Below are 24,866 nucleotides of genomic sequence, written 5' to 3' on the forward strand. Positions count from 1 at the left end.
AGCACTACAAGTTATTTGGCTGCATGTAAATAAATGATAGAGGACCAGTTTCTTTTCAGAATGGCTACTCTGCTGCCACCCTTCAAGTCTGTTATTTTATAATATTTCTGCTCAAAACTAATAAATACATAACTAGCAATAATTGCACCAAATAAAAATAATAATGCCATCTTATTGGTTCTTAGTGATGAATATCACCTCACTGAATATTATAATTTCACTGCATACATTTCTATGTTAAATTGAGCTGAAGCCAAGGGTCTCCATTTAATATGCTTTCAACTTCATCCCCTGTGGTCAAAACTATGCATGAATCCAAAAGTGGGGGCTCGTCTTCTAATAAACAAAGGATGCTGTTGGGTTCTGACAAAAGATGCCCCATTTTTTTCCTTTCGACTCGCATATATGTACGACAAACTGCATTGTTCTCAAAGCTCCTGTTGTCCTTCGTGGGATTGCCTCTTAAAGGGGGAAGATCCAGAAGACTCTTTTTTTTTTTAGCTAATACTGACATTTCTTTTGATTTATGCAGGTAGTGGTGGTTCGGGATTTGAGGGCCAAAGTCGCTACGTGCCTTCCTCTGGAATGTCTGCCAAGGAGCTGTGTGAGAACGATGACCTAGCCACTAGTTTGGTTCTTGATCCTTATTTAGGTTTTCAAACGCATAAAATGAACACTAGGTAATTTGCTTTAATCTCCATTGTCATATTCCAAGTGAGACCTTGAGCTGTATATATTACAAATGGGACTTGCAATAAAATGTAGCCATGTAGAGAGTTCAGAATATTGTTCAGAATACTCCATTACATACCCCCTCCATCCCAGTTTTCTATCCCCAAACAAGTCCAGTCAGCATTCATTTGGCCAGTGAGCATGCTCAGTTTTCATTGGGCTGTTTTTTGTTGGTTTTTTGGTGGTGGTAGGTGCCCTCTTAAGGTTCTTTCCTAAAGACTTTTTGTACTTCTGCAAACATCATGGTTTCTTGCGCATGCTGATGCCTCTCTTTTTTGTGTGGATGGTGCCATTTTGGTTACCTAGCGACCACACTCAAAGAACTGAGATTGCTATTGGTACATTGATTTCTAATTTATTAGTAACAAATATTATAATCATTATGTAATTACTAGTTTCTGTCTCTTTGTCTGTCAAGATATAGCGATATCACTGATCTACAGCTTGTACATCCGATCTCTCCCTTAATAGTTGTATTTTGTAAAGGAATACTGTCATATTAGAATTCAAATTCTTCAGTTTTTCTAGTTATGATTGTTATCTTTAGCATACAAAATAATTTTTAGGTAGGTGCATACCATTTCCATTTGTTATCTTGCTCCTAGCACAATTGTTGAGCATACTAGCTAATTGACACCTTAACAACCAGCCCTAAGTCACCACATCAACCTTGAAACAGTGCTTCAAAGTGATGCAGTTCGCATTGCATGTAGTTTGGCTCTGAGATATTTTTTCCAGGGTGTAAACCAGTGCAGCTGGCTGCAGTGTACTTGAACTAGATATGTTCTTGTGTGAGACTTACACGCAACACAATCTGAAATACAAAATTGTGAAGGTGTTTCAAAATGCTTCAGCTGCTAGTTTTGAACACTTGTTGTGGTTTGAATAGTCCCAGAGCAACAGAACTCTAGCAGCTATAAGGGCACAGTCCTATTCATTCTTCATGATGCCAACCAGCAAGGCCCTTGACCAGGATACTCCATTCCATTCCCCTGGTTTTCCATTTGTTTCTCATGAAGTCATTCCATGGGCCACTGTGTGTGCTCAATTCTCATTGGGCTGGTATTCCTTTAGGTTCCCCTCATCCTGAAAATTCTACTTTTGCTAACACCAGGATCCCCCTGAGCATGCTGATACTCCCCTGTTGTTTCTCACTAGCCTTTGTTTTGGCTACATAGCTGTCATAACACAGCACCTGAATTGACTTAGTTTATATGATGTTCTAAGACAGTTGAGAGACTTCCTTTAGCCAAAGAAACTTCAATTTGTTTGGAGTTGACAATCTCTTTCTTTTCACATAATTTGAAAAAAGGCACAGGTATGTTGGTGAAAAAGCAGAATGTGCCACTGCTAGAAGTAAAAATTATGAAGGCTCCTAGTTGTATTGATACAACAGATGAAGCTTCATTGTTACTTTATAACGATATTTTGGATTCTGCTGTGAGAATAGTATCTCAGGACAGTTTTTGTAATCCTTATTAATCATATGAAGAATCAGTTTCTTTGAAAGAAAATCCTTGTCTACTGTTACAACTTTTGCAGTACTCCTGATTCAATCCTGGTAATGCAAGTGTATATTTTTTAAAATGCTGTCTTGAAATTTGGTATACTCCAGTAAAAAAGAAAAGAAAAAGATCTCTTTCAGAGAACTATTTGGATCCGTAAAAAATAAAGATTCAAGACAAGGGTTCAAGACAAAATTTTATTCATTAGATATATAACATCACCATCAGCAAAAATGCACTTAGGGTGGCTAACTACAAGATGAAAACAATGCAGCTAAATAATAAAAGTCAATAAAATAGCAAAAGACAGCAGATAAAATATAATCTATTAACAAACAAGAGAGAGTTAAAAGAGAGAGTTAAAAACTTTACATTAGCTCAAAAGCACTACAAAGCATCTAAAAAGCTTGGGAGAATGTAAAGGCCTTTGCTTGACACCCAAAAGATAACAAACACTCGGCAAGATTCCCTAGGGAGGGTATTCCAAATGTGAGGCAACACAACCATAAAGGCCCTCTCCCCTGACATCACCCACTGCACTTCAGAAAGTGGGGGCACCCAGAGTAGAGATTCTGATTATGGCAACGCTCAGGTGGACCGATGTAGGAGAAGGCGCTCCAAGAACTACCTGGGTACTTGGCTGTGTAGGGCTTTAAAAGGTAAGTACTAGCATTTTGAATTGAGCTTGGAAACGTATTGGGAGCCAATGAAATCGTTTTAATACTGATCATACCACACCCAGGGGGGTGGGATCTATACATGGGGAAAGCCCCGGGGTGGCTCCACAGTGGTGCTAGGTCATTTATGTGACGCAGCATTGTGGAGCCATCCCAGGTCTTTTCCCTAAAGGTCTGAATTAAAACAGTCAGGGACTTACTCCAACTTTTTTCTGTGGAACAAGGCGATGCCTCCTCATCTATGTCTGTTGCCTTGCTCTGGTGTTGCAGTGGAGGCATGGCCAGCCGATGGGAACCCATGATTGGTCACCGTCGGCCGGACATGAAGGAGGGGGCGAGCCAGCGAGCCGAATGGCTACTGGATCGCCTCCGCGCTTGAGGAACTCAAGCTGCATGAGGTAGGGAGAAAGAGGGCTACTTGGAGAGGAATTGCTGTCCATGGAAAGTGATGGGGTTAGGGGGCAACCAGAGGAGCTAAGTCAGAGCTCCCCGCCAGCTCAAAAAGATGCGGAGCAGCTCCCCCTCCCATTGATACAAACCCTCACGCTCGCTCCTTTGCATGGGGACAACCCTGCAGGAGTGCAAACACGGGTTTGAGGGTTCGTGGCGCCAATGCGCCGTCGTCAAAACAGCACCCAGCAGTCTAGCAGCTGTAATTCTTAACTGACTGCATTTCTGAACTGTCTTCAAGGGCAGCCCTATGTACAGTAATCCAACTTGAGTGTTTACTGCAAATCTCTATACAAACCACTGCAACTAAAGTGACATCTAATATGGAAAATGAACTAATAGAATGGGAATAGCTGTGTGTAAGTAGACAGATAAGGTGGACATATTTTCACAATCCACTTTTAAAGTCACACTCTGTCTTAGGAGATGTGCTTCTGATAGCACTCATTATGTGTTTGATGAAATAATCTGAGCATTTTGAGCTCTAGTTTATTACATGTGATACAGTTTCTATGTGAGATGTAATATCAGGTCTCAGATATCATAATCATATATTTCATGCCCGATGGATGAAGGCTTCTACAGTGTACATTATCCTAAAGCTCATTTGGACTTTCCTGTACCCACATAGTTGGCAATAGTATTTCATCTTGCTTCAAAACTGTTGTAACCATCCTAAAGTCATAGAGGTAGAAGGAACCAAAAGAGTGCTTAGTCTGAACCTCTGCCATAAGTCATGACCAGTCACTCACCATCCCCTTCTACAGATCAGTGTAAACTAAACCAAAGTATGCCACAAGCACAGAGGAGGTGCATTGCTGAATGGTGTCTGCGCAGCAAAGAGCTCCAAATGATTCAAGCAGGTGAGCCATGCTTACAGGGAAGGGTACATGCGTTCACATGCAGAGACTGATTATTAGCCAACCATAGCAGGGGCAATACTGGTTTCCTAATTAAACTTATTTAAATCCAAACATCGTGCTCTGTGTTGGTTGTTACACACTTCCAGGATGAATAATGAAAACACTATTCCAGACTTTGAGTCTTTAGAGTTTAGTCCATGAGCAATGATGTATGGTGCTGGAGGATGATAAGGAGCTGGAGCTGGTCCAAAATTGTTTAAGATCTATTTTGGTCTCCCTAATAGTATACGAGCTAGCTTGCTTTATTTATTTATTTTTAATACTGCCTATTTACCTGAGATGGAACTCAAGATGGCAAACAAACAAAATCAATATTTAAAGCAATCTTAGAAACCCAAATAAACAGCAATAATAACACTACTGGAACTTTTAACCAAATGTCTTCTTAAGGAGCCACATTTTTACACACTGCCTTAAACCATACGCTTTCAGTGCCTGGTGAATCTCTGTTGGTGGAGCATTCCACACAGTGAGCGCTCTAGTCCATTATGGGGCTGGGGGATGTGAAGCTAGAGCTTCAGATAATTGGAGCAGTTGGGGAGAAACATTGAAGAAGATGGCCCTTAAAATACAAAGCTAGCGCAATATGCTATAGCATTTAAACTACGTGTTTTTATTCATTAATATTCACTTACGAAGTCTCTGGATTGTTGTTTGCCTTGATTTTAAGAACAACAACTTCAGAAAAACCTTTTTTTAAAGTTCTATTTGTTTGAGACTTTTCTTCAGTCTTACAGCCAGTCTGTCATCTATCTGGAGCCATTAGGGAATGTTAATACAAAATCCTTAGTGCAGAATTCACGGCTACTGGGTGCCGTTTTAAATTTCCCCTCTCCACCATGGCTAAGATATGTAAAATCAGTTCATCATTTTGAAAATAGCCTTGTGACTTCAAATCATATGTACAATGCTTTGAAAGGGAGTTATTCAAAAGCTGGAAGTGAATTTCATGTTTGCCTCTGGATTAGGTCAAGTAGAATGTCTTCCCCATTGTTTGTTGCCTTGAAGTTCATATGCTAAAATGATGATAAATGGTCTGCTAGTGCTGCTTTTTGATAGGATTGTGCTTTCTCAACTCACAATTCAAATATCTGCCATGCTTGCAGTTATATAAGAGGTTTTTGGTAATAACATTTTACCTGAGTACCTAGCCATAAAATGGAATAGTTTGTAACACTTGCCTAAAATGCACTTTATTCTTATTATTAGGTATAAATACTTGTTCTAGTGTTTGTATCTAATATGTTTTAAGAGTACTCAGATTTGAGAATATTTTTATAGGCTGGTGGATAGGTTTGATTTTTGGCTTGCTTTAAAGTACATATTTAGTGCAACTTGGAAATTAGATCCTTTGCAATGGCCTATGTTCCAAAGGGAGAGGCAGATAAGAAATAGATGATGATGATGATGATGATGATGATGATGAAGAAGAAGAAATTATGAGGAGAGAAAAATAGCACACAAAGAAGAACCTCAGTGATGTATCGGAAACAATCTTAGATCAAATTTGGCAGTTGTGCAGTGCAATCCTGTTCATGTTTACTCAGAACTAAGTCCCATTGAACTCAATGGGGCTTGCTACCTAATAAGTATGTTTAGAATTGCAGTCTTAATGCTTTTAATATAAGTGATAGGATTGTGCCACTAGAGGTGTACAAAATTATTCATGGTGTGGAGAACCTGGGGGTCATCTCATGAAGCTAATTGGTGAGTAGGGATGTTGCAAGCATCAGACTGGGTGTGGGAGTCCAACGGACTCCTCTGCATCTGCCCTCCTGAACACCGTCGGGCACCTGCAGCACATTCGCATGCCTGCGGCTCAGACACCCACACAGCCCAAAAAGTGCCTGGCAGCTGTCTGCTCTCATCTGGAGCCTCTGTTGTGCATGACAGTGGAAACACTGAAAATTATGTAATGTCCCTGTTGCATAAATGACACCCATAAAGGCCTCATTTACGCAACAGGGAAAGTTATATAATTCCCGGAGCCTCCATTGCTGCGCACAGGGAAGCTCCGGATGAGTGTGGACGGGCTTGTAATGTCATCAGATGCTCAACAAGCCACAAAAGAAGTTCACGCACCCCTGTGAATGGGCAGGTAGTGGTGGAGGTGAAGTGAGCGTTCAACGAATCGGACCTAGATGAGTTTGCCCATCCCTATTGGTGGGAAATCCAGGACAGATAAAAAGAAGTGCTTCTTCACACAGCACATAGTTAAATGATGGAATTTGCTACCACAAGATGTAGTGATGGCCACCAATTTGGCTGGCTTTAAACGGGGGTTAGATAAATTCCTGGAGGAGAAGGTTATCAATGGCTACTACCAGCCTGGCTCTTCTTAAGTTCTTATGATTGGTTTGGCTTTTTCAGTCCGTGAGCTACATTGAAGCACCAGAATATAACACAAATTAGATTACTGCAATGCACTCTACGTGGGACTGCCTTTGAAGATGGTTCAGAAGCTGCAGCTTGTGCAAAACGCAGCAGCCAGATTGATAACCAGGACCAGAAGGTTCAACCATATAAGACCCACTTGCATTGGCTGCCTGAATGTTTCCGAGCCCAATTCAAGGTGCTGGTTTTAATCTATAAAGCCTTACACTGCTTGGGACCACAAGACCTGACGGAATGCCTTTTCTGACATGAACCTACCCGAACACTACGTTCAATGTCTAAGGTCCTCCTCCTGGTGCCTACTCCGAGGGAAGCTTGGAGGGTGTCAACAAGAGAGAGGCCTTCTCTTTGGTGGCCCCACAACTGTGGAACAATCTCCCTGAGACTTTTCTCTTTTCCCAGGCATTTAGCAATATGCAATGAGCCTGGGTCTGGTTTTGGGCTCATCATTTGTCAAATTGTTATAGTGGTTTTAAATGTATGTGCATTTTGCATGTTCTTGTGGTTTTTAATTTTTGTATATTGTTTTTAAGTGTTTTTATCTTATGTGAACTGCCCAGAGAGCTTCAGCTATGGGTTGGTATACAAATGCAATAAATAACAACAACAACAACGCAAGATATCCATCATATACTTACACTACACTTTTCTTAAACCCAATGAAGTGATTTGCTTCTACAATTGCTGCAAGAATATCAGTCTAGAAATTTGCGCTCATAATGTTTAAGCATTCTTAATATTAGACTAAATTTTGCTAAGTGTTCAATTTGTAATCACCGTAGTAGCCAAACTCTTCTGTAATCTTCTGTGCTACCTGTTCTCGTATATTTGAAAAGTGCAAGCATATTGCCCCCCACCCCAGCCTCCTTTTTACCTAAGCTGAATAGATCATGTTCTTTCATTGTACTGGTAGAATGAATGCCCCATACCTGTAGTCATTCTAGTGACAGATCTTTGCATTTGAACATTTTAAATTGTTTTTGAAAAATGATTACAAACACTGCATGGCATTCCAGATGTGACTTCCCCAGTGTCTTGTCCAAGGGTATTAATGCTTCCCTATCCTTATTAGAAATGCTTTTCTTAATGCATCCGCTTGCAGCCTCATCATGTTGGTCACTTGAGATCAATCTATATCCCAACCAAGATCAGTGTTTCGTAACTTAGTGATTTCCCCCAATTCCATCAACCTATTCTTATGCTTCTATCTATGGAAACGCATGAAAATGTAGAACAATTTAAGGTTTGTCTTTGACGAACTCTTTAGTTTGTTCTCTCTAACTAGAATGATTGCCCTGGCAAAGTCCATTGCTTGCTCTTCACTAGAAGAGGCCTTATTTCTAGGCAATGAGAGCAAGAGTTTTTGGATTCTTCCAGAAACAGCGACAAACTTTATTAATGTGATTAATACTTGAATGTTTGCCTGAAATCCGTTCACATGATTTTGCTTTCTTTCAATATCGAATGGGAAGAAAGGAGCATGCTTGCTTACTTGTAACCAATTTTGCCTGTTGGTCTAGAATGCTGTTCGTGCATTATAGGATTATATCTGGTGGTCACAGATCATGGGAATGTTGCTTTACAAATGTACACTAATCCTGCACACAGTGGGGACCCATGCTTATTTTACATTATAGTTTTGATTGGAAATGGAATTAATTCAGTAATATAATTGGGAAGTGGTACTCGAATCAGTTCTCAGAGCTCTTTTATGTGTTAGAGCTGTCTGCACATGCCCTTAAGGGCACTAATTTTGCAGGTCAAGTGTGCTGTTTCAGTGCTTCTGATCCCTGTAACCCAGATGTGTAGGATGCTTCAGTCCGTACTGCTCCCCTGCTAGTCACCGTGGTTGACAAGAATCTGTTCAGTCCGCACATCTGGACAGCTGCTTTCCCGTAGTGGATGCAAATCCCTCAGAGAAAAAGGCTCTTGTCACTCCCTGTTAAACTCCTAACCCTTAACAGTCCTTTGCTTAGAATATTACATTCCAAATAAATACCTTAACATCTTTATAAATAAGAAATCTGTTGTATTTATTTTGTTTAATGCTCAAAGTTGTACAGAACCTGCTGACAGCAAAATTCATTTTCATTTATGGCTTTGTCTCAATGATTCAGTTACTCTAGACATAAGAAGTAACTCCATAAAATGTGGTCTGGTTGACTGGAATGGCATCTTTTTTTCTTTTCTGTTTTTAGGTTTCGACCAATAAAAGGAAGGCAGGAGGAATTGAAGGAAGTGATTGAGCGTTTTAAAAAAGATGAGCACTTGGAAAAAGCCTTCAAGTCCTTGACGTCAGGTGACTGGGCCCGGCACTATTTTCTTAACAAGAACAAAATGCAGGAAAGGTTGTTCAAGGAACATGTAGGTGTATTTATACTTAATCCAAGTTCAGATTGTTAGTGTGTGGTTTGCAGGCTATTGTGGATATTAATCAAATGAAACTAGTTTTAAAAAATATTGTCTGTCTTTGCTTTTAGCTTTAGTAAATACTTCTTAAGTTTTTATTAAAAAAATAATTAGCTTGATGGAAATTAACCATGGGGGAAAGTGACATGAAATGACAGAGGCTATTTGAAGCTCAGTGACTAACATGGCAGGGAATTAATATGGGGTAGGAGAAAGAAACAGAGAACAGTAGCAGAGACAGCTGGATAGGGAATGGGAGGAAATAGTTTGCTTTTCTCTGTTAAATACCCTCAACCTGCCATAGTCTGATGCAGATGTAACCCTGCTGATGGCTTAGTCATGGTTAAGCAGTTGTGAGCGTTATGGCCCCACTTGAAGACATATTCAAATGAAATATTTATGATGTGAAATTGATGCATTAAAATCATGAGGTTACAACTTTAGCTTATCAGTAAGTGGTATATATTAGGACATAGGAAATGGGAAGGTGGGAAGCTTTCAGGTATAAGGTTAAGAAACTGAAGAATGAAAACAACTCTGAAAGTACTTCAGGACGATATGTTTTTGGTACTCAAGGTATTCAGGGTTTTTTTTAGGAAGCATGGAAAGTATTGAATAATACTGGAGAATGAGAATTATTTGGAGTTTTTACTTCTAATTTTTTTGAGGAGCTAATCCATATCTCACCCTTGCAGAATATTATGCATTAGGAAAGCTGGCAGAGCCTCAAAAATTGAGGGGCTGTCCTTCGTAAAAGAAAATACTTTTAAAAATAAACAGCTTATTGGTCTCTTTGTACCAGAATATTGGAAGTCCTGGATATCTTTGACTAGTACCCTCCCTAGGAAAACTGTAAGCATTTCAAAAATGAGGAACCAATACCTTCAAAAACTGGCACTCTTTGATGAAGAGCTGGACAAGATCAGAACAATCTCAGAAGCTGTTTGCTTGGATGCCTCAAAATTGGATGCTGGACTTAGGCATTTAAAATAATTTTCCAGCATTTGGAAATGGATCAACTTTTTCTAAGTGGAGAATGCTGCTACTGATTATTGGGCTTATGTCTGGGGCTGATGGGAGTTGGAGTCCAACAACATCTGGAAGATCATGTGTTCTCCACCCTGAATCAGAAGATAGATGAGACAGAAGTGATGTGATAGGGATTCATGTACTATCTGGAAAGTGTATATAGAAGTGTCATTTTCTCCCTCCCTCCGTTAGCATAAGGGTGAGAGCTAGCATAGTTAAGGACAATCTCAAAGTAATTGTTTTACAAAATGCATATTTAACCTTATCTATTGCTACTGTGTTTGTGAGAGAGGGTGGATACACCCGGTTTTTAGCAGGAATGTGTACCTGTGGCTTATTCAAAACAATTTAAAAGAAAAGTTCTTCCTTTAGTACAGCAGCACTTGATAATTTATTTCTATTGCAGGTATTTATTTATTTACGAATGTTTGCAACTGACAGTGGATTTGAAATATTGCCATGCAATCGCTATTCATCTGAGCAAAATGGAGCCAAAATTGTTGCAACGAAAGAGTGGTAAGTATTACAGTAATAGTAATACTGTATCAAATTTTAGTGGTGATCAATTTCAGTTCCAAAACATATTTTGTGGTGTGTGGAGTTAAAAAAAAAAAATCCCTTCCATGCATTTTTCAATTCTTGTTTGCTGCCGTTGTTTCCCGAAGGAAACTCCAAAGCTGGGGTGCCACCCTAGAGAAGGCCCTCTCTTCAGTAACTATCTGCTTAACCACTCATGGTGAGGGAACCAAGAGGAGGGCCTCAGTCGATGATCCTAACTAATGGGCAACTTCATATGAGACAATGTGATCCTTTAGATATATTTGAAGTCCTAAACAATCTGGGAGTAGGGTAAAGACCTGTACCTTAAATTGTACCTGGAAACAAAGTAGGAGCCAGTGAAACTCTTCCAGCATTAGTGAAATGTATTGATTACTACTGCAGGCTCTAGTTAGCAGTCTAGAACCTGTTGGAAGTTTCTGAACACTTTCCAAGGGTTACTTGTAAACAAGCATGGATTTTATAGATGGCTACATCACTTTTTTTTCCAGATGAGAGTACAGCTAATATACCAGCTGAAGTTGGTAAAAGCCCTTTCATCCTATTTGCATCTCCATAAGTAAAGCTGCATCTAGAATTACTCCCACTCTTTATTTTTAATATGGTGTCCAGCCTCATTCAAATATAGTTGAACACCACCCCTATGGTCAGGTGAATAACCCATCCACAGCATCACCATTTTAACTGGATTGAGCTTCAGTTGTTAGCCCTCATCCAGCCCATTACTGACTTAGGCACCTGTGCAGAACATCCACAGCACCACTTGGATCAAATGAAAATGAAAAGTAGAGCTGTGTGATTTCTGCATACTGATAACATCTCACTCCAAATCCCTAGACAGTCACATAGATTTTAAAAATCTCTATCATCAAGGCCTATATCATCTGGTTTTAATCAAACAGGATCAAAATTAAATGACAAAGCTCCGACTATAATGAACATGAATGCGAAATTGTTCTTACGTGCTAATGGTATCCAGGTATTTTGTGTTTAATAGCATAGTAGTTGAAGTCTCTGTATGTCAGGCTCCCCCAGGATTTTGTCCCCTCCTTTCGCTCGCAAAACATGCCCGCAAACAACGTGAGTGAGTACAGTTATGCTGGCTGGAAATGCAAAATTACAACTCAACACGGCTAGAGAGCACAAAGTTGGGGAAGGTTGCTGCATCCTTTTAAATTGAATTGCTGTTGGATTAGACAGGTTCTAGCTTAGACTAATTCACTTAGAACAGTCAAGCTCTAATTATAAATAGCCAGAACATGTTATCAAAGTTTTTGTCTCACCTGTGGAACAGTGAACAAACCACAGTGGCAGAATGCAACCATATTTCTCCCCGTTAAAGTATTGTTATGGTGGAAGAAAATTGTATTAATAATGCGTTGGTCATACTTGAACGACATAATTTTATCCTTAATTAGGAAACGGAATGACAAAATAGAGTTATTGGTGGGTTGTATCGCTGAACTCTCTGAACTAGAAGAGAACATGCTGCTCAGGCATGGAGAGAATGACTTTAGTGTCATGTACTCGACACGGAAAAATTGTGCTCAGCTATGGCTTGGTCCAGCTGCATTCATCAACCATGGTAAGCAACACATAAAGAAAATTCAAGATGATTGACTGTTGTATTCAGGAGTAGTTTTTAATATATTTCTTGATTTGGAGTTCATTTATGCCCTAAATTTAATTAGCATGATGTAAAATAGCGTTAATATTCTGTAAAAACAAGTTAAGACAATGTATTATATTTTTCTAGTTTAGTATTATGCTATTAATTTAGGTGAGTTTTATAATGGGTGATGAAATCAAAATGAAACCTTACTTTAGATATCTGTAACTATTCATGTTTCAGGTCTTATCAACAGTTAATTGATTTTATGTTTTGGACCTTTTTCAGATTGCAGACCCAACTGTAAGGTAGGTGTTCAGTGTTTTAACTATCCAAACTAGCCTTTTCAATACATTGTTATTTTGAAATTATTTTTGTTTAAATAAGTAAAATATATTATTTATCCTCTTGTAGTTTGTGTCAACTGGCCGGGATACAGCATGTGTGAAAGCTCTACGAGATATTGAACCTGGAGAAGAAATTTCTTGTTACTATGGGGATGGGTTTTTTGGAGAAAATAATGAATTCTGTGAATGCTACACATGTGAAAGGTATGTTCTGACCATGTAAAGAGCATTGTAAAGTTGAAGTCTCTACAATCAGGAGATTTATACTGACGTGTCAGGCAAACCTGACGAGTTTAGGTTATGCGAGGGTTAAATAACCTTGCATAACCTACGCTTACCGGGTTTGCATGACACGAAGTTGTAGTTGCATATTAAAAAAAATGGCTGTTACATGCACCCCACCCACACCACAGCCTCACTGTGGGTTAAATGATCCATGTTAGACTATTACGTTGTACAAACAACCCCATTATTTCTGTATTGTGTAAAGTTGCTCATACTAAAAGAGATTTGCTAAGCTAACATCATTAAAGGCATATGTATAATACACGTTAGAGAGAAATAAAGAAGATGGCACTAAAATTGGGTTGAATTTCTTAGTATTAGTTTAAGTGTTTGATTCTAGATATAGTCATGTTTAGAGTAGACCTAATGAAATCAATGGGACAAGGAAGTTATGACTGAAGTCCCATTCATTTCATTATTTTGACATTTATTTATTTTTATTTATTTATTTATTACATTTCTATACTGCCCAATAGCCAGAGCTGTCTGGTCAGTTCACAAAAATTAAAAACATTCAAAGTATGAAACAACAGTATAAAACCATAATATAAAATACAATATAAAAGTTCAACCAGATAAAAACAGCAGCAATGCAAAATTACAAATTTAAAACACCAAGTTAAAATTTATTTATAGACTGTTAAAATGCTGGGAGAATAAAAGTCTTCACCTGGCATTAAAAGCATGTAATGTAGGTGCCAACCGAACCTCCTTAGGGAGCTCATTCCACAGCCGGGGTGCCACAGCAGAGAAGGCCCTCCTCCTGGTAGCCACCTGCCTCACTTCCTTTTCCATTTAATTTTGTTCATTCTTGCATTTAGTTATCTCGGCATCCAAATGGACATACTAGTATATTTATACATTAGATTCACTTATAGAAATTTAAGTAGCATGAAAGAGATCCTTTTTCTGTAAGAATAGGTGATATTTGTGAGATCTAGTGAGGGAAAGCAAGCATCTAATAACCCTCTTTGAGCAGTATCCAGCTGGGCTGCTCCACTTATGCTGCTGTTGTAATGCTAGTGTAAGCAACCCATTGTGCTAGCTTATGCTGTTGGCATTCCACTAGAGGTCGTTTACACTAGTGTTACATCAATTGTGTAAGACCAGCGGTCCCATAGGATATTTACTTCCAAACAAAAATCATATTAATTACATTTATATCCTGCCTTGCTTCTGTAATGGAATTCAGGTTGAGCACATAGGTTTGCCAGGCAATCTCTCATCCAGATGTTATCCAGATCCAGACCTGTGTAGCTTTAGCAAGGCTACTGCATCATGTGCCTTCAGACAATGTATCTGTTCAAGGCAGCGTTTCCTTGCCATATTCTGGGGAAAGCAATTACATTTTCTTGGTCACAAGGGTAATCAGGATAAGAGTAATGTGTTATTAATATCTTAAACAGTAGTTTGAGGTTTATATCATGGAAAAATATTGGATCCCATTTTATGTAAAGCAGTCATTGATTGTAAGAGCCAGTGTGGTCTGATGGTTAAAGTGTTGGACTGGGAGTCGGGAAATCCAGGTTCTAGTCCTCACTTGAATGGCCATGGAAACCCACTGGATGACTTTGGACTAGTCACAGACTCAGCCCAACCTACTTCACAGGGTTGTTGTGAGGATAAAAATGGAGAGGAGGAGGATTATGTTTCTTGGAGGAAAAAAGGTGGGATATAAATGCCACTTATAATAATAAATAATAAATAAGTAGTATGTTAAAATCATAATTGCAAGTAGCATGTTAAAATAATGTTTTCACTTGTAAGATGTAAATTTAAAGGAAGGGGGATACTTTCAGAAAAGTATAGTGGAGAATTTCCTGTTATTTTGACTTTGAAGTAAAAAATAATAATCCCTAAACCTATTAATAGCAAGATTCTACCAATGTGGAAATACTTGTATGAACTCAGTTTTACCTAAACTTACTGGTATTGACCTGAGATTCAGATTACTTTTTTTATTATTTCTCTGCTTGGTGTTATTAATGTGTATTCTTTTTTGTAGACGTGGAACTGGTGCTTTTAAATCAAGAGTGGGACTGCCCGTGCCTACTCCTGTGATCAACAGCAAATATGGACTTAGAGAAACAGATAAACGTTTAAACAGGCTTAAAAAGTTGGGTGACAGCAGCAAAAATTCAGACAGCCAGTCTGTCAGCTCTAACACTGATGCAGATACCACTCAGGAAAAAGCTAATGCAAGTAAGCAAACATTTTGAAAAGGTCCTTTTTAGAAACATTCTAAAAAATGTACTTGCTGTCTTAAAAGTCACAATTTAGGCTTCTCTAGACCTTTTTTCTTTAGAAGTTGCGGGTTGGCTGGGTTCTGTTCGGGACTACCATTTGCTTATAGGCCTCTGAAAGTAGAAGCTAAGATTGCAGTTGCTGTGATGACAGGGCCAATAATACAAGTGCTCTGGAATTTAATCAACATCTTAAAATCTAATAAAATTGCTAATAATTTGTACTAAAAGTGTTTCCCTCTTTGCTGTAATTATATTCTCAGCTACATTTAAAATCACAAGACTGATTCTGACTTGGCATATATTTTGAACTAGCAAGTTTTGTAGGTAAATAACCTTAGACCTTTAGAAATGTCAGTACCTTTCTGGTTTAGGGTATTTGTACTCTTTGTTGTGGTTGCTTAAATGACCAGTCAGTTTGAGTCTTATTGCCTGGGAGTAAACTATCATAATGTACGACTCACAAAGGGAGCGTTTGGAAGACACAATAGCCAACCCTATTTGCACGTCATGCGTGGGAGGGGATCAGTGGAGCAGATCCATCCACCGGTTCTTGTTGTGGCGGCAGCTGCGGAGGAAGACACAACACACCTGCTGTAGAAGCAAGGGACTGTGGACGGGTCTCCTTACCTGTCAGGAAAGGAGACACATCCACCGGGAAAGGATGTGCTGCCGCTGAGCTAAGTCATCTCCTGATAGCTCTTTCCACCCTGGCCTCACAACAAATGTGGAAGGAGACGTTGTGGGGGGATACCATCCCGGGGATGGTATCCCTCCACAAAGCCCCATTCCCCATTTGTTGCTATGCTGAGAGCAGAGAGACAATGTTAGGAGAGTATCTCCTGACATCGTCCCTCCTTCCCTCGGCATTGCAAGAAATCACCTTCACTGCAAAATGCTGGGGATGGGGTATGCTTGGAGCTCCTGCTGCTTTCAAGCAGCGGAAGGTGTTCCTAGCGAACCCCATCCCCAGGCGCCAACACTTTCCCCTCCACAGCGGGGGGGGGGGGGGAAGGGACGTGCACCTCCCTGGGAACACATGGGGCACTGCAATTGGCAGTGCCCCACCCAGGGATGGCATGTGCTTGTCCTGGGAAGCGCATGGGGAACTGCGGGTTGCAACGACCCACCAAGGAACGGCACAATTGGCAGCTGCCCAAGCACTTCCCCAACGGGATTATTTTCCCTGCCTATAGAGCCCCACTGGGCAAGAGAGTCAGAGGTTTCTGCCGCTCTTGCCTCACGACTCTGTAGGCATGGGAAATAATCAAAGGAGCCCACCATATGACACAGTAATCAACAGTTGTGCAGATAATCAGCCCTGCACACCGTTGATTATTGGCGTTGGTTATTTCGGGGAAATAACCAACCGTGATGTGGTTTTTCCCCAACAGAATACACAGTAGTCAACGGTGGACTATTTAGTCTTCTGTGGAGTATTTAATCAACCGTTGACTACTGTGTCATCTAAACCCAGTGAAAGAACTGGACTTTTGTTTGGCTACATAATGGTACCTCAGAACATTTTTATAGTTCTCCTATGCTAAAATTAACATTGACTTGATTGAGTGGCATTCAGAATTGTTGAAAAAATTGAGTACCACTATGAGATAAAAGTAGCCTTTTCAGGTGTGAAATTAAAGGTGTCCTAGTCATAAAACATGTTGAGTTTAGATGGGCCTAACAACTTGTTTTGTGCATTTTTAAAAAAATCAACTTTTCTTGAGCTTGACAGATCTTCTTGCATTTTATCTGGATAGCGAACACAGACAATATGGTATCTGCAAAGAATAAAATATAATAATTTGCGTAAGTGCACAGTAAAATGGGGATCCAGATGACCAACTCTTTTCAATGGTTAAGGAAAGCTGAACAGATTGTATGACGTTAGTCTGTAACTGCATACAATAGTAGAGTACTTTTTATAGTCAGTAGGATTATACAAGTGTGTGTGATTAGCAATAACTTTGATTAGGAGTCTGAATTACAAGAGTAGTTTTGGGTTAGCAGTCAGTAGATATACATTGAAATTGTCCCTAGTTAGATCCGTTAGTGTTTTAAAGTTAACCATCAGTATTTAAGGTCTGACTTGGCAGTGTTTAATGACCTGCTGTGGACAGTCTTTTATTTCTGTATGCAATGCTTTATGCAATATGCATGTCTCTGCAATGAACAGAAACCATATTTATATTCATATGAGTTAGTACTACTTGATAGTAATTAAGAGAGAGAGAAAATCTTTAAAATTCTATTTCGTTTAATCTTGCAGCTACCCGCAAATCTTCAATTGGTGTAAAAAAGAACAGCAAGAGTAGAACATTAACACGGCAGTCTATTTCAAGAATTCCAGCTTCATCAAATTCTACCTCATCCAAACTAACTCATCTAAATAATTCCAGGGTACCAAAGAGACTGAAAAAGCCTGCAAAGCCTTTACTTTCAAAGATAAAATTGCGAAATCAGTGCAAAAGGCCAGAGCAGAAAAATGCATCTCGAAAACTCGAAATGGGAAACTTGGTTCTTAAAGAGCCCAAAATAGTCCTGTACAAAAACTTGCCCATTAAAAAAGAAAAAGAAACGGAGGGACCAGTGCAAGTCGCAGTCTCTAGTGGCTGCTTAACAAGGCATGCAGCACGAGAATACAAACTAAATTCAGTGAAAGGTGCTCATGAACCTGGGGAAGTGTCACCCTGTACATACATAACAAGGAGGTCAATGAGAACACGAATGAATCTGAAAGAGACCTCTGACTTAAAGCTTGAACCAAATATGCTGAATAGCTATAAAAACAGTTTGACCGGCATGCGAACCAATAGCTTGGAGCAGCAGTCTCATGTGATAGACGAGAATGAGCAAGCTCTTGTAACATCACATAAAGGGGAGGGGAGGTGTCAGAAGAGTGACAGGGTTGTGGCCAAAAAGAAATCACGACAAGGAAGACTGGTGATGAAGCCATCTATGAAAATGGAGGAAATTGATCCTGCACACAACTTGCCTGGCAAAGACCAAATGCCAGATTTGATCAGTTCATGTTCTGACCTAGGAGAGATGAACAATGTAGTGGATTCAGCCATTGGATATAAAGACTGTATTCCTGCATCTGGTGGTTGCTCCATTGTAACTTCGGACACTTTCAAAGTAAAGGACCGTTTTAGAACTGCAAAAAGCAAAAAGAAACGGCGAATCACAAGGTATGATGCACAACTAATTCTCGAAAACAGCTCTGGGATTCCCAAACTGACTTTGCGGAGGCGACATGATAGCAACAGCAAGTCAAATGACCAAGAAAATGATGGAATGAATTCTTCAAAAATAAGCATCAAACTAAGTAAAGACCATGAAAAAGATAATAACTTATATGTAGCAAAGCTTAATAATGGGTTTAACTCAGGATCAAGTAGTAGTTCAACAAAATTAAAAATACAGTTAAAACGAGAAGAAGAAGACAGGGGAACATATTCTGATGACCTCCATGAGAACGGGGTGTGCTGTAGTGATCCTCTTTCTCTTTTAGAGTCACGAATGGAAGTGGATGATTATAGTCAATATGAAGAAGAAACTGCAGATGACTCTTCATCTACAGAGGAAGAAGAGGAGGAGGAGGATGAATATGAGGATGATTTTGAAGACGATTTTATTCCTTTGCCTCCAGCTAAGCGTTTAAGGCTTATAGTTGGCAAGGATTCAATAGACATTGACATTTCTTCCAGGAGGAGAGAAGATCAGTCTTTAAGGCTCAATGCATAAGCTTACAGGTCTTAAACTGAATAGGATGTCCATTTTTAAAACAAAATTCCAGTCAATTATTCCTCAATGATGAACTTTCTGAAAATGTTAGTGGAAGCACTTCTTTATTGTTTATTCACTTATATCAACATAATATTGTAGAAAGTGTACAGCATACTGACTCCTTAAGTCATTTGTGCAAATTTTTATTGTACTTTTTAATAGCCTTCTTATGTGCAATTCTGAGTTAGAGAAAATGCTCTATTGTAAAATAAAGGCTCAAGCAAAATTACAAAAATGCCATCAGATTTTTCCATGCAGGATAATTAAATCACAATAATGTGGCTACACAATAATTTTTAATCTATGAGAGTATTATTTTGCTCTTATATCTGACTAAACAATCTAAAATTAAAAAAATCATAGTAGCGGCCTATTTTCTAGTATGTTAATATCACCAGCAATGAACTACAGCTTTTTGGTTTATTTGCTAGATGTTTTTCCCCCTTGAAGTTTGTCAGTTTTAACACTGTATGCTGTCCCCAGACGTACTGTTTGTGGCCTTTGTTATAGTAGCAAACCGTTGGTTTGAAGTCAAATTGATTTCTTTAAAAAAAAAAAAAAGGTGTTGACAGTTTGCTGACTTTTAGTACATTATATGTACAAGGGTAGCAGTATGCAGAATACAAGTTTGGATATGGTGTATTTATTTCTTGTTATGTAAATTAAAACACCTTGTATTTAACACTTTTTCGATACTTTTAGATAAAATTGTTCTTTGCAAGAATGATTGGTGCTTATTTTTTCAAGAACTTGCTGTGAAACAATGTGATTACAACAGGCAACATTTATCCAATGAACTGCAGCTATCCTAATTGGATCCTCATAGTTTTCTGTTGCACTTGTAAAATGCTACAAGGAATTTAAAGAAACCTATTCACTTTAACTTATGATAGTTTTATGAAATTTAAAACAAAAACCTAAGTCACAGCTTTTGTTCTGTGGTAATCTCTAAAAATGTTTGTCTTTTGAGATCCAGTGTAAAGGACTGAAAAAATGTATATGTTGTAAATATTTGTGTGTTGTGAGAAATTTTGTCATAAAAAAAATTAATAACTTACCAGAAGGGTTTTTAAGTTTAGAAATACATTCATGCCAATAAATAGGAAATTATAAACCTAGTTTTAAACTCTGACCAGTGGACTTTTTTTTTTTTTTTTTTTACTTTTGTTTAGCTTGCATTTTGAGATTTCAGGCATTTCTGTGTGCACTTTTTTTTTTTAAGAAACTTCCTATTTTTTAGAGCTAGAGTGAGAAATAACAGATGAAGAAAGAAATTAAGGCTATAAAATTAACCATTTATTTGAACATGCATCTCAAATGGTTTTAGTTACACATATTATCAGGGCTATTCATCTTTTGCAGTTCTGTGCACAAAATCTTATTATAGGATACAGAAATCCTGAGGATGCTAGCTTGCTTTCTACAAATTTCTAGTCCACATAATAGTGGATATATGTTTACATATACCCCAATCCATAGATCTGTATGGGCATATTGGGCCCTCTGTTGAAATTAACGGGGAAGCTTTTGTGGATGGGGGAATCGTGTTCCCATGTTACGCCTCCTGTTACCCCAAGCAGTTGTTGAATTGGAGCAAGTGTCAGTAGAAAGCTATAATGGGTAATGACTGGAGCTTCTGTGCATGGCTATATACCCCTTCTCATTGCCTCCAGTCATATTCCCGTTCCTATACAATTCTAACTCTTATTACCAATTCCTGTCATTCTGCCAATACCACTCCTCGCAAAAAGTCCAACTATATTCTCAGTTGGCTCTAAAATTATCCAAATTAACAACTTTGCATGCAATAAATACGTTCATATGATATTTGGGTGTAATATCGGTTTTTTTAGCAAATAGTATAGATTTGCTAGGAGCAGAAATTAAATTTGTGGCTGATTTCTTATGTTATCTTAGTAGAGTGTAAGCCACAGCAGTGCTACTGCTTGTGCAGCCAGAAGAAGCCAATACTGGTTTAGGGAGAAGCCACACCATGGGCTTTTTCCTCCATAGTATAGGTCTTCCCATGTTACCTAGCAGCATTTTAAGGAGAGGCACTACATCTTCCATACTACTGATGTAACATGAGGAGCCAATCTACTTTGCTTGCAGTAGATGAAGATTGCAGAAAAAGTTACTGGTAAATTGATTTTGGAGACATGGGAAGTTGCACAAAATTGGAGGGTCTGCCTGACCCTCACTAGCAGAACTATTAAAGCTGCACAGTATAGCCTTGTGAAGCACAATTGTTAACTGTCCAGAAAAGCTGCACCCTGAGAGCCGTTCCTACACACAAACATCAAATGAATTATCAACACCTCTTTCAAAATAATCAACCTTGGCCACTTTTGTGCCATCTCAAAGGGTATACACCCTTAAACTTAAATGAGCTTGGGCAAAAACTGTCCAGTCATGGTCCAAGAATAGAGAATAATTTCAGGTATCCTAGAATTTAGCCCTAAGTAGCTCCTGTATGTTAGAAGCAGAGCTGCTTTGATAATGTCAACTTACATTTCATGCAAAACTTCCAGAATTCCAATGGCAAAGTTTGGGCTTTGTATTGGAAATTATGAATTTTGTCATTTGAGTTAGTGACAAGGCTTGAATTGCTGGATTTTTTTTATTTCAAATTGTGTACATTTCAGTTTTATTTCAGTGTTTCAGTTCTAGTAAAACTAGAAATTATGGAACTGAAATGAGTTTCTGGTATTTCTTTTCCCCCCCAACTTATGTTGTCACAAACATATTCCAAATGCAATAAATATAATTGAGTTATTTCTGTAATATTGATGACGGGTAAATATCTTTAATATTGATGATGTTAAAAGGACTTTCTTTAGCTTTTGCAGTAAGCTACTGGTATTAAATATCTCTAACCCTTGCTCCGAGCTGTATCCAGTATATAAAATGGAACCCAAAATGTATTACAAGAGAATTAGTGTACACAGTGATCAATTTTTATTTGTGCCAAAATGGATTTGAAATAAATGGGACCAAAGGGGAAAATTTGAAATTTTAAACTCATTAAATACTGAGCTGGCTCTGAACAAGTTTTTAACCTGCTTTAATATTTTCTGTGGTTATATTTGTGGAAATTCAGATTTTCCTGTAAAATGTGGAGGTTGTAATGCTCTGCATAACTGAACACTTGCTAGTTTTCAGCATGAACGAGTGCACATTGATTTTTGTGAAGGTAATCCTGTGTCAAGTGCAGCATTGTTGGTGGAAACATCTAAACAGTTTGCTTCCTTCTTGTTTATCTGAATAGCCTCAGTGGCAGGCAAAATCTAGGTAACTAGAAGTAGCTGGTAATACTATATACATAGAGTTATTGTAACATGCTATGTAGTGTGTCACAAACATTTTTTGGATCTAGCCAAACAGGATTTGAATACTAGAAGTTCTTCTTTCCATTGCTTCCCATCAGACACTTTAAATGCAGACGAGCATAGCTGCATAAAATAAAGGGAAATTCAACTGTTATAATGAGCAAGACAGAGCACTGCTCAAATTAGTTGTATTTCATTTAAATTTCCTGTTCTGAACTATTTCCTCATTAGGCTCCATTTCACTTGGATCTTCATTTATAATGACAGTGGCCCAGTTCAAGTGCAACAAAACCATTATGGCTCCTGCATTCCCCCCCCCCCCTCACATGTGATATGGAGATTTAAAGCTTCCATTCTTTGTTAGGAGCAGCACATTCTTACTACTTATTCCCGTGACTTGTGGAATGTGATCTCAAGAAATGGTAGTTCAGTGGGAGCCTTTGAGAACTGAAACAGCCCCCATCTGCATAGTCACTCTCATGGGGGTTTCTATTTGGATATTCTGGCTAATTAGCAAACTGGTTTTGAACAAACAACAATTTGCTGTGTTCAGGTACAACTTCCATCAACCCTGGACAGCAATGGTGAGGGAAGTTGGAGTTGTAGGCCAAAATATCTGGCGGGCCACCCTTGCACCACAGGGACAAACCATGGTGTGTTCCTAATCGGGAAGGGAAATTTGAAATATCTTTTCATGATCTACTCTGGAAGCCCTTTTGGCTAAAGAATGGGGTTAAAATGCTTTAAATAAAAAGCGTATTTTAATGAGATTTGTCTCCTACCCTTCATCCAAGGATTTCGGTGCAGCATTTTAACCTCAACCAGTTTATGAAGTAGGTTAGGCAAGAATGAATTGCCCTGGACCAGTTGGTGTGCTGTGTAAATGGGATGAGAGTAGGCAGAGTGGAACCTGACTTTTCTATATCCAAGCCTATTGCTATTATTTCCCATTCAGTTGAGATGCTACTGAAATAAGGAGACATGTTTTACATGGTTCAGGGAGTTGTGATGTCACACATATATAGTATGTGTGTGAATCTATGTATACATTCCTACATATGTGCATACACAATATTCTCTGTTACACTAATGAAAGGCTAAAATTCTGCTTTCTCCAGGACAGAGTTTCCCAAACCTTTAATACAGGAGCACAGTATTTTGCTGAATTAAAATTGGAGGCATACTTCATGCCTAAACTGAAATACATACAGATAATCTGTGTTCTCAGTAAGCTCCCCAGAACAGTGTATAAGCATCCTCCTTGCAACTGTGGGATACTCCAGTTAATATAGCCTCAAAGCTTCTTCCTCTCCCCTTGAATTGGTTGTGAGGATGGGACCATCCATTTTCGGGATGATGTCATTGACTATATGGCAGAGAGTGAGGTCTGATGCTGTACAGGGCTTCCCTGCTCCAGCCAAAGGGTAGTGGATAATCCAGTGTCACCACCTTAAATAAATTAAGGCACACTTGGGCATCTCTTGTGGTGCATTAGTGTGCCTTGATACCAAGGGTGGATTAAGGCATGGGCTAACTGGACTGCAAGCCAGGGCCCATCTCCAAAATTTTGGACATGGATTTATTCCTACATAGGGTCCATTCAGAAGACACCTTAAACCATGGCTTTAACCACAGTGAATAAGGCCTTTTGCTTTATTCACAATGGTTAAAGCTGTGGCTTAACATGTTTTCTGAACAGGGTCAGCATCTTGTTTCTCCCATGTGATTTTAAGTTCTCCCTTTTCTGATTACTGCTCAAATGCACAAAAAGCATGAGAAAGAGAGTTCACACTGAACACTCAGAGCCCAATGCCCAGAGATGGGATCAGGGGCATTCTACATCTTTTTAAACAATCCCTTTAAAATGAAAGCTTGTATCATTTTGGTCACTTTGGGGCATGTATTTAAATGGAATTTTGTTTGTGCACATACTTGGGGAGGGGGGCACTGTTGGCATCCCTCCATTGTGAGAACTAGACCGAGAGTTGCAAGACCTAGATGTTTCTATTAACTTTGGGGATTCATCTCACTCTATGCAAACGTGAGGGAAATTGTTACCTTCTTGGCAATCTCTGTGCATCACACACGGGTTCTGTGCCTGTGCAGAAATCCATTGAAACTTTCTAGAGCTGAGATTTTTTAGGTAGGAAGCCTGTCCCACCTCCGTCCTGCCCATGCCTCCCTCTTGCTCCGACCTTTCCCCTCAGTTTCTTTTCAACCACTGCAGCAGCAGAAGCAACATCGTTGGGAGTTTTTGCAAGAATAAATCACAGTACTTGCAGCATTTCCAGCTGGCTATTTGGTCTCAATCCCACAGCTGTAGCCCACGATGTCCACAAGACTGGAGAACCTCTATCATGTCCAAAACAAATATTCTACCTTATTCTTCCGACATCTTGCCCCAACTTTCATTCTAGTCGTGTCCAGCCATAACAAGGCATCTTTGAAGCTTAACTTGGCGCTGACTGATTAGAAAGGCCACGAGCTGGATGTGATGGGATGCAAAAGTTATCCCTTGGCCATACTGTAATTCCGCATCGCAAACTACCAAGCCCATGTGGCTCAATACCAATTATTTTTGTAGCAG

The 24,866-nt window shown here is 39.0% G+C and overlaps 1 protein-coding gene across 2 annotated transcripts in view; it reads left to right on the forward strand.

Annotated features, from left to right (window-relative positions):
• The window catches only part of KMT5B (lysine methyltransferase 5B), a 39,879-nt gene extending 18,048 nt beyond the window's left edge, over positions 1–21,831 (forward strand). Inside the window, exons 1-9 of one of the 2 annotated variants that reach the window (XM_063117079.1) lie at positions 612–680; positions 4,132–4,227; positions 8,880–9,045; positions 10,526–10,635; positions 12,096–12,262; positions 12,575–12,594; positions 12,701–12,837; positions 14,924–15,120; positions 17,431–21,831. In XM_063117079.1, the coding sequence (XP_062973149.1) occupies positions 4,187–4,227; positions 8,880–9,045; positions 10,526–10,635; positions 12,096–12,262; positions 12,575–12,594; positions 12,701–12,837; positions 14,924–15,120; positions 17,431–18,908 (2,316 nt within the window). In that variant the 5' untranslated portion in view covers positions 612–680; positions 4,132–4,186 and the 3' untranslated portion in view covers positions 18,909–21,831. Of the gene's footprint in view, positions 1–532; positions 681–4,131; positions 4,228–8,879; positions 9,046–10,525; positions 10,636–12,095; positions 12,263–12,574; positions 12,595–12,700; positions 12,838–14,923; positions 15,121–17,430 lie in introns of those variants that run through there. The other variant, XM_063117078.1, reaches the window with a different exon arrangement.
• Positions 21,832–24,866: the final 3,035 nt, after the last annotated feature.

Source organism: Elgaria multicarinata, chromosome 2 (assembly GCF_023053635.1).
Source record: "Elgaria multicarinata webbii isolate HBS135686 ecotype San Diego chromosome 2, rElgMul1.1.pri, whole genome shotgun sequence".
NCBI lineage: Eukaryota > Metazoa > Chordata > Lepidosauria > Squamata > Anguidae > Elgaria > Elgaria multicarinata.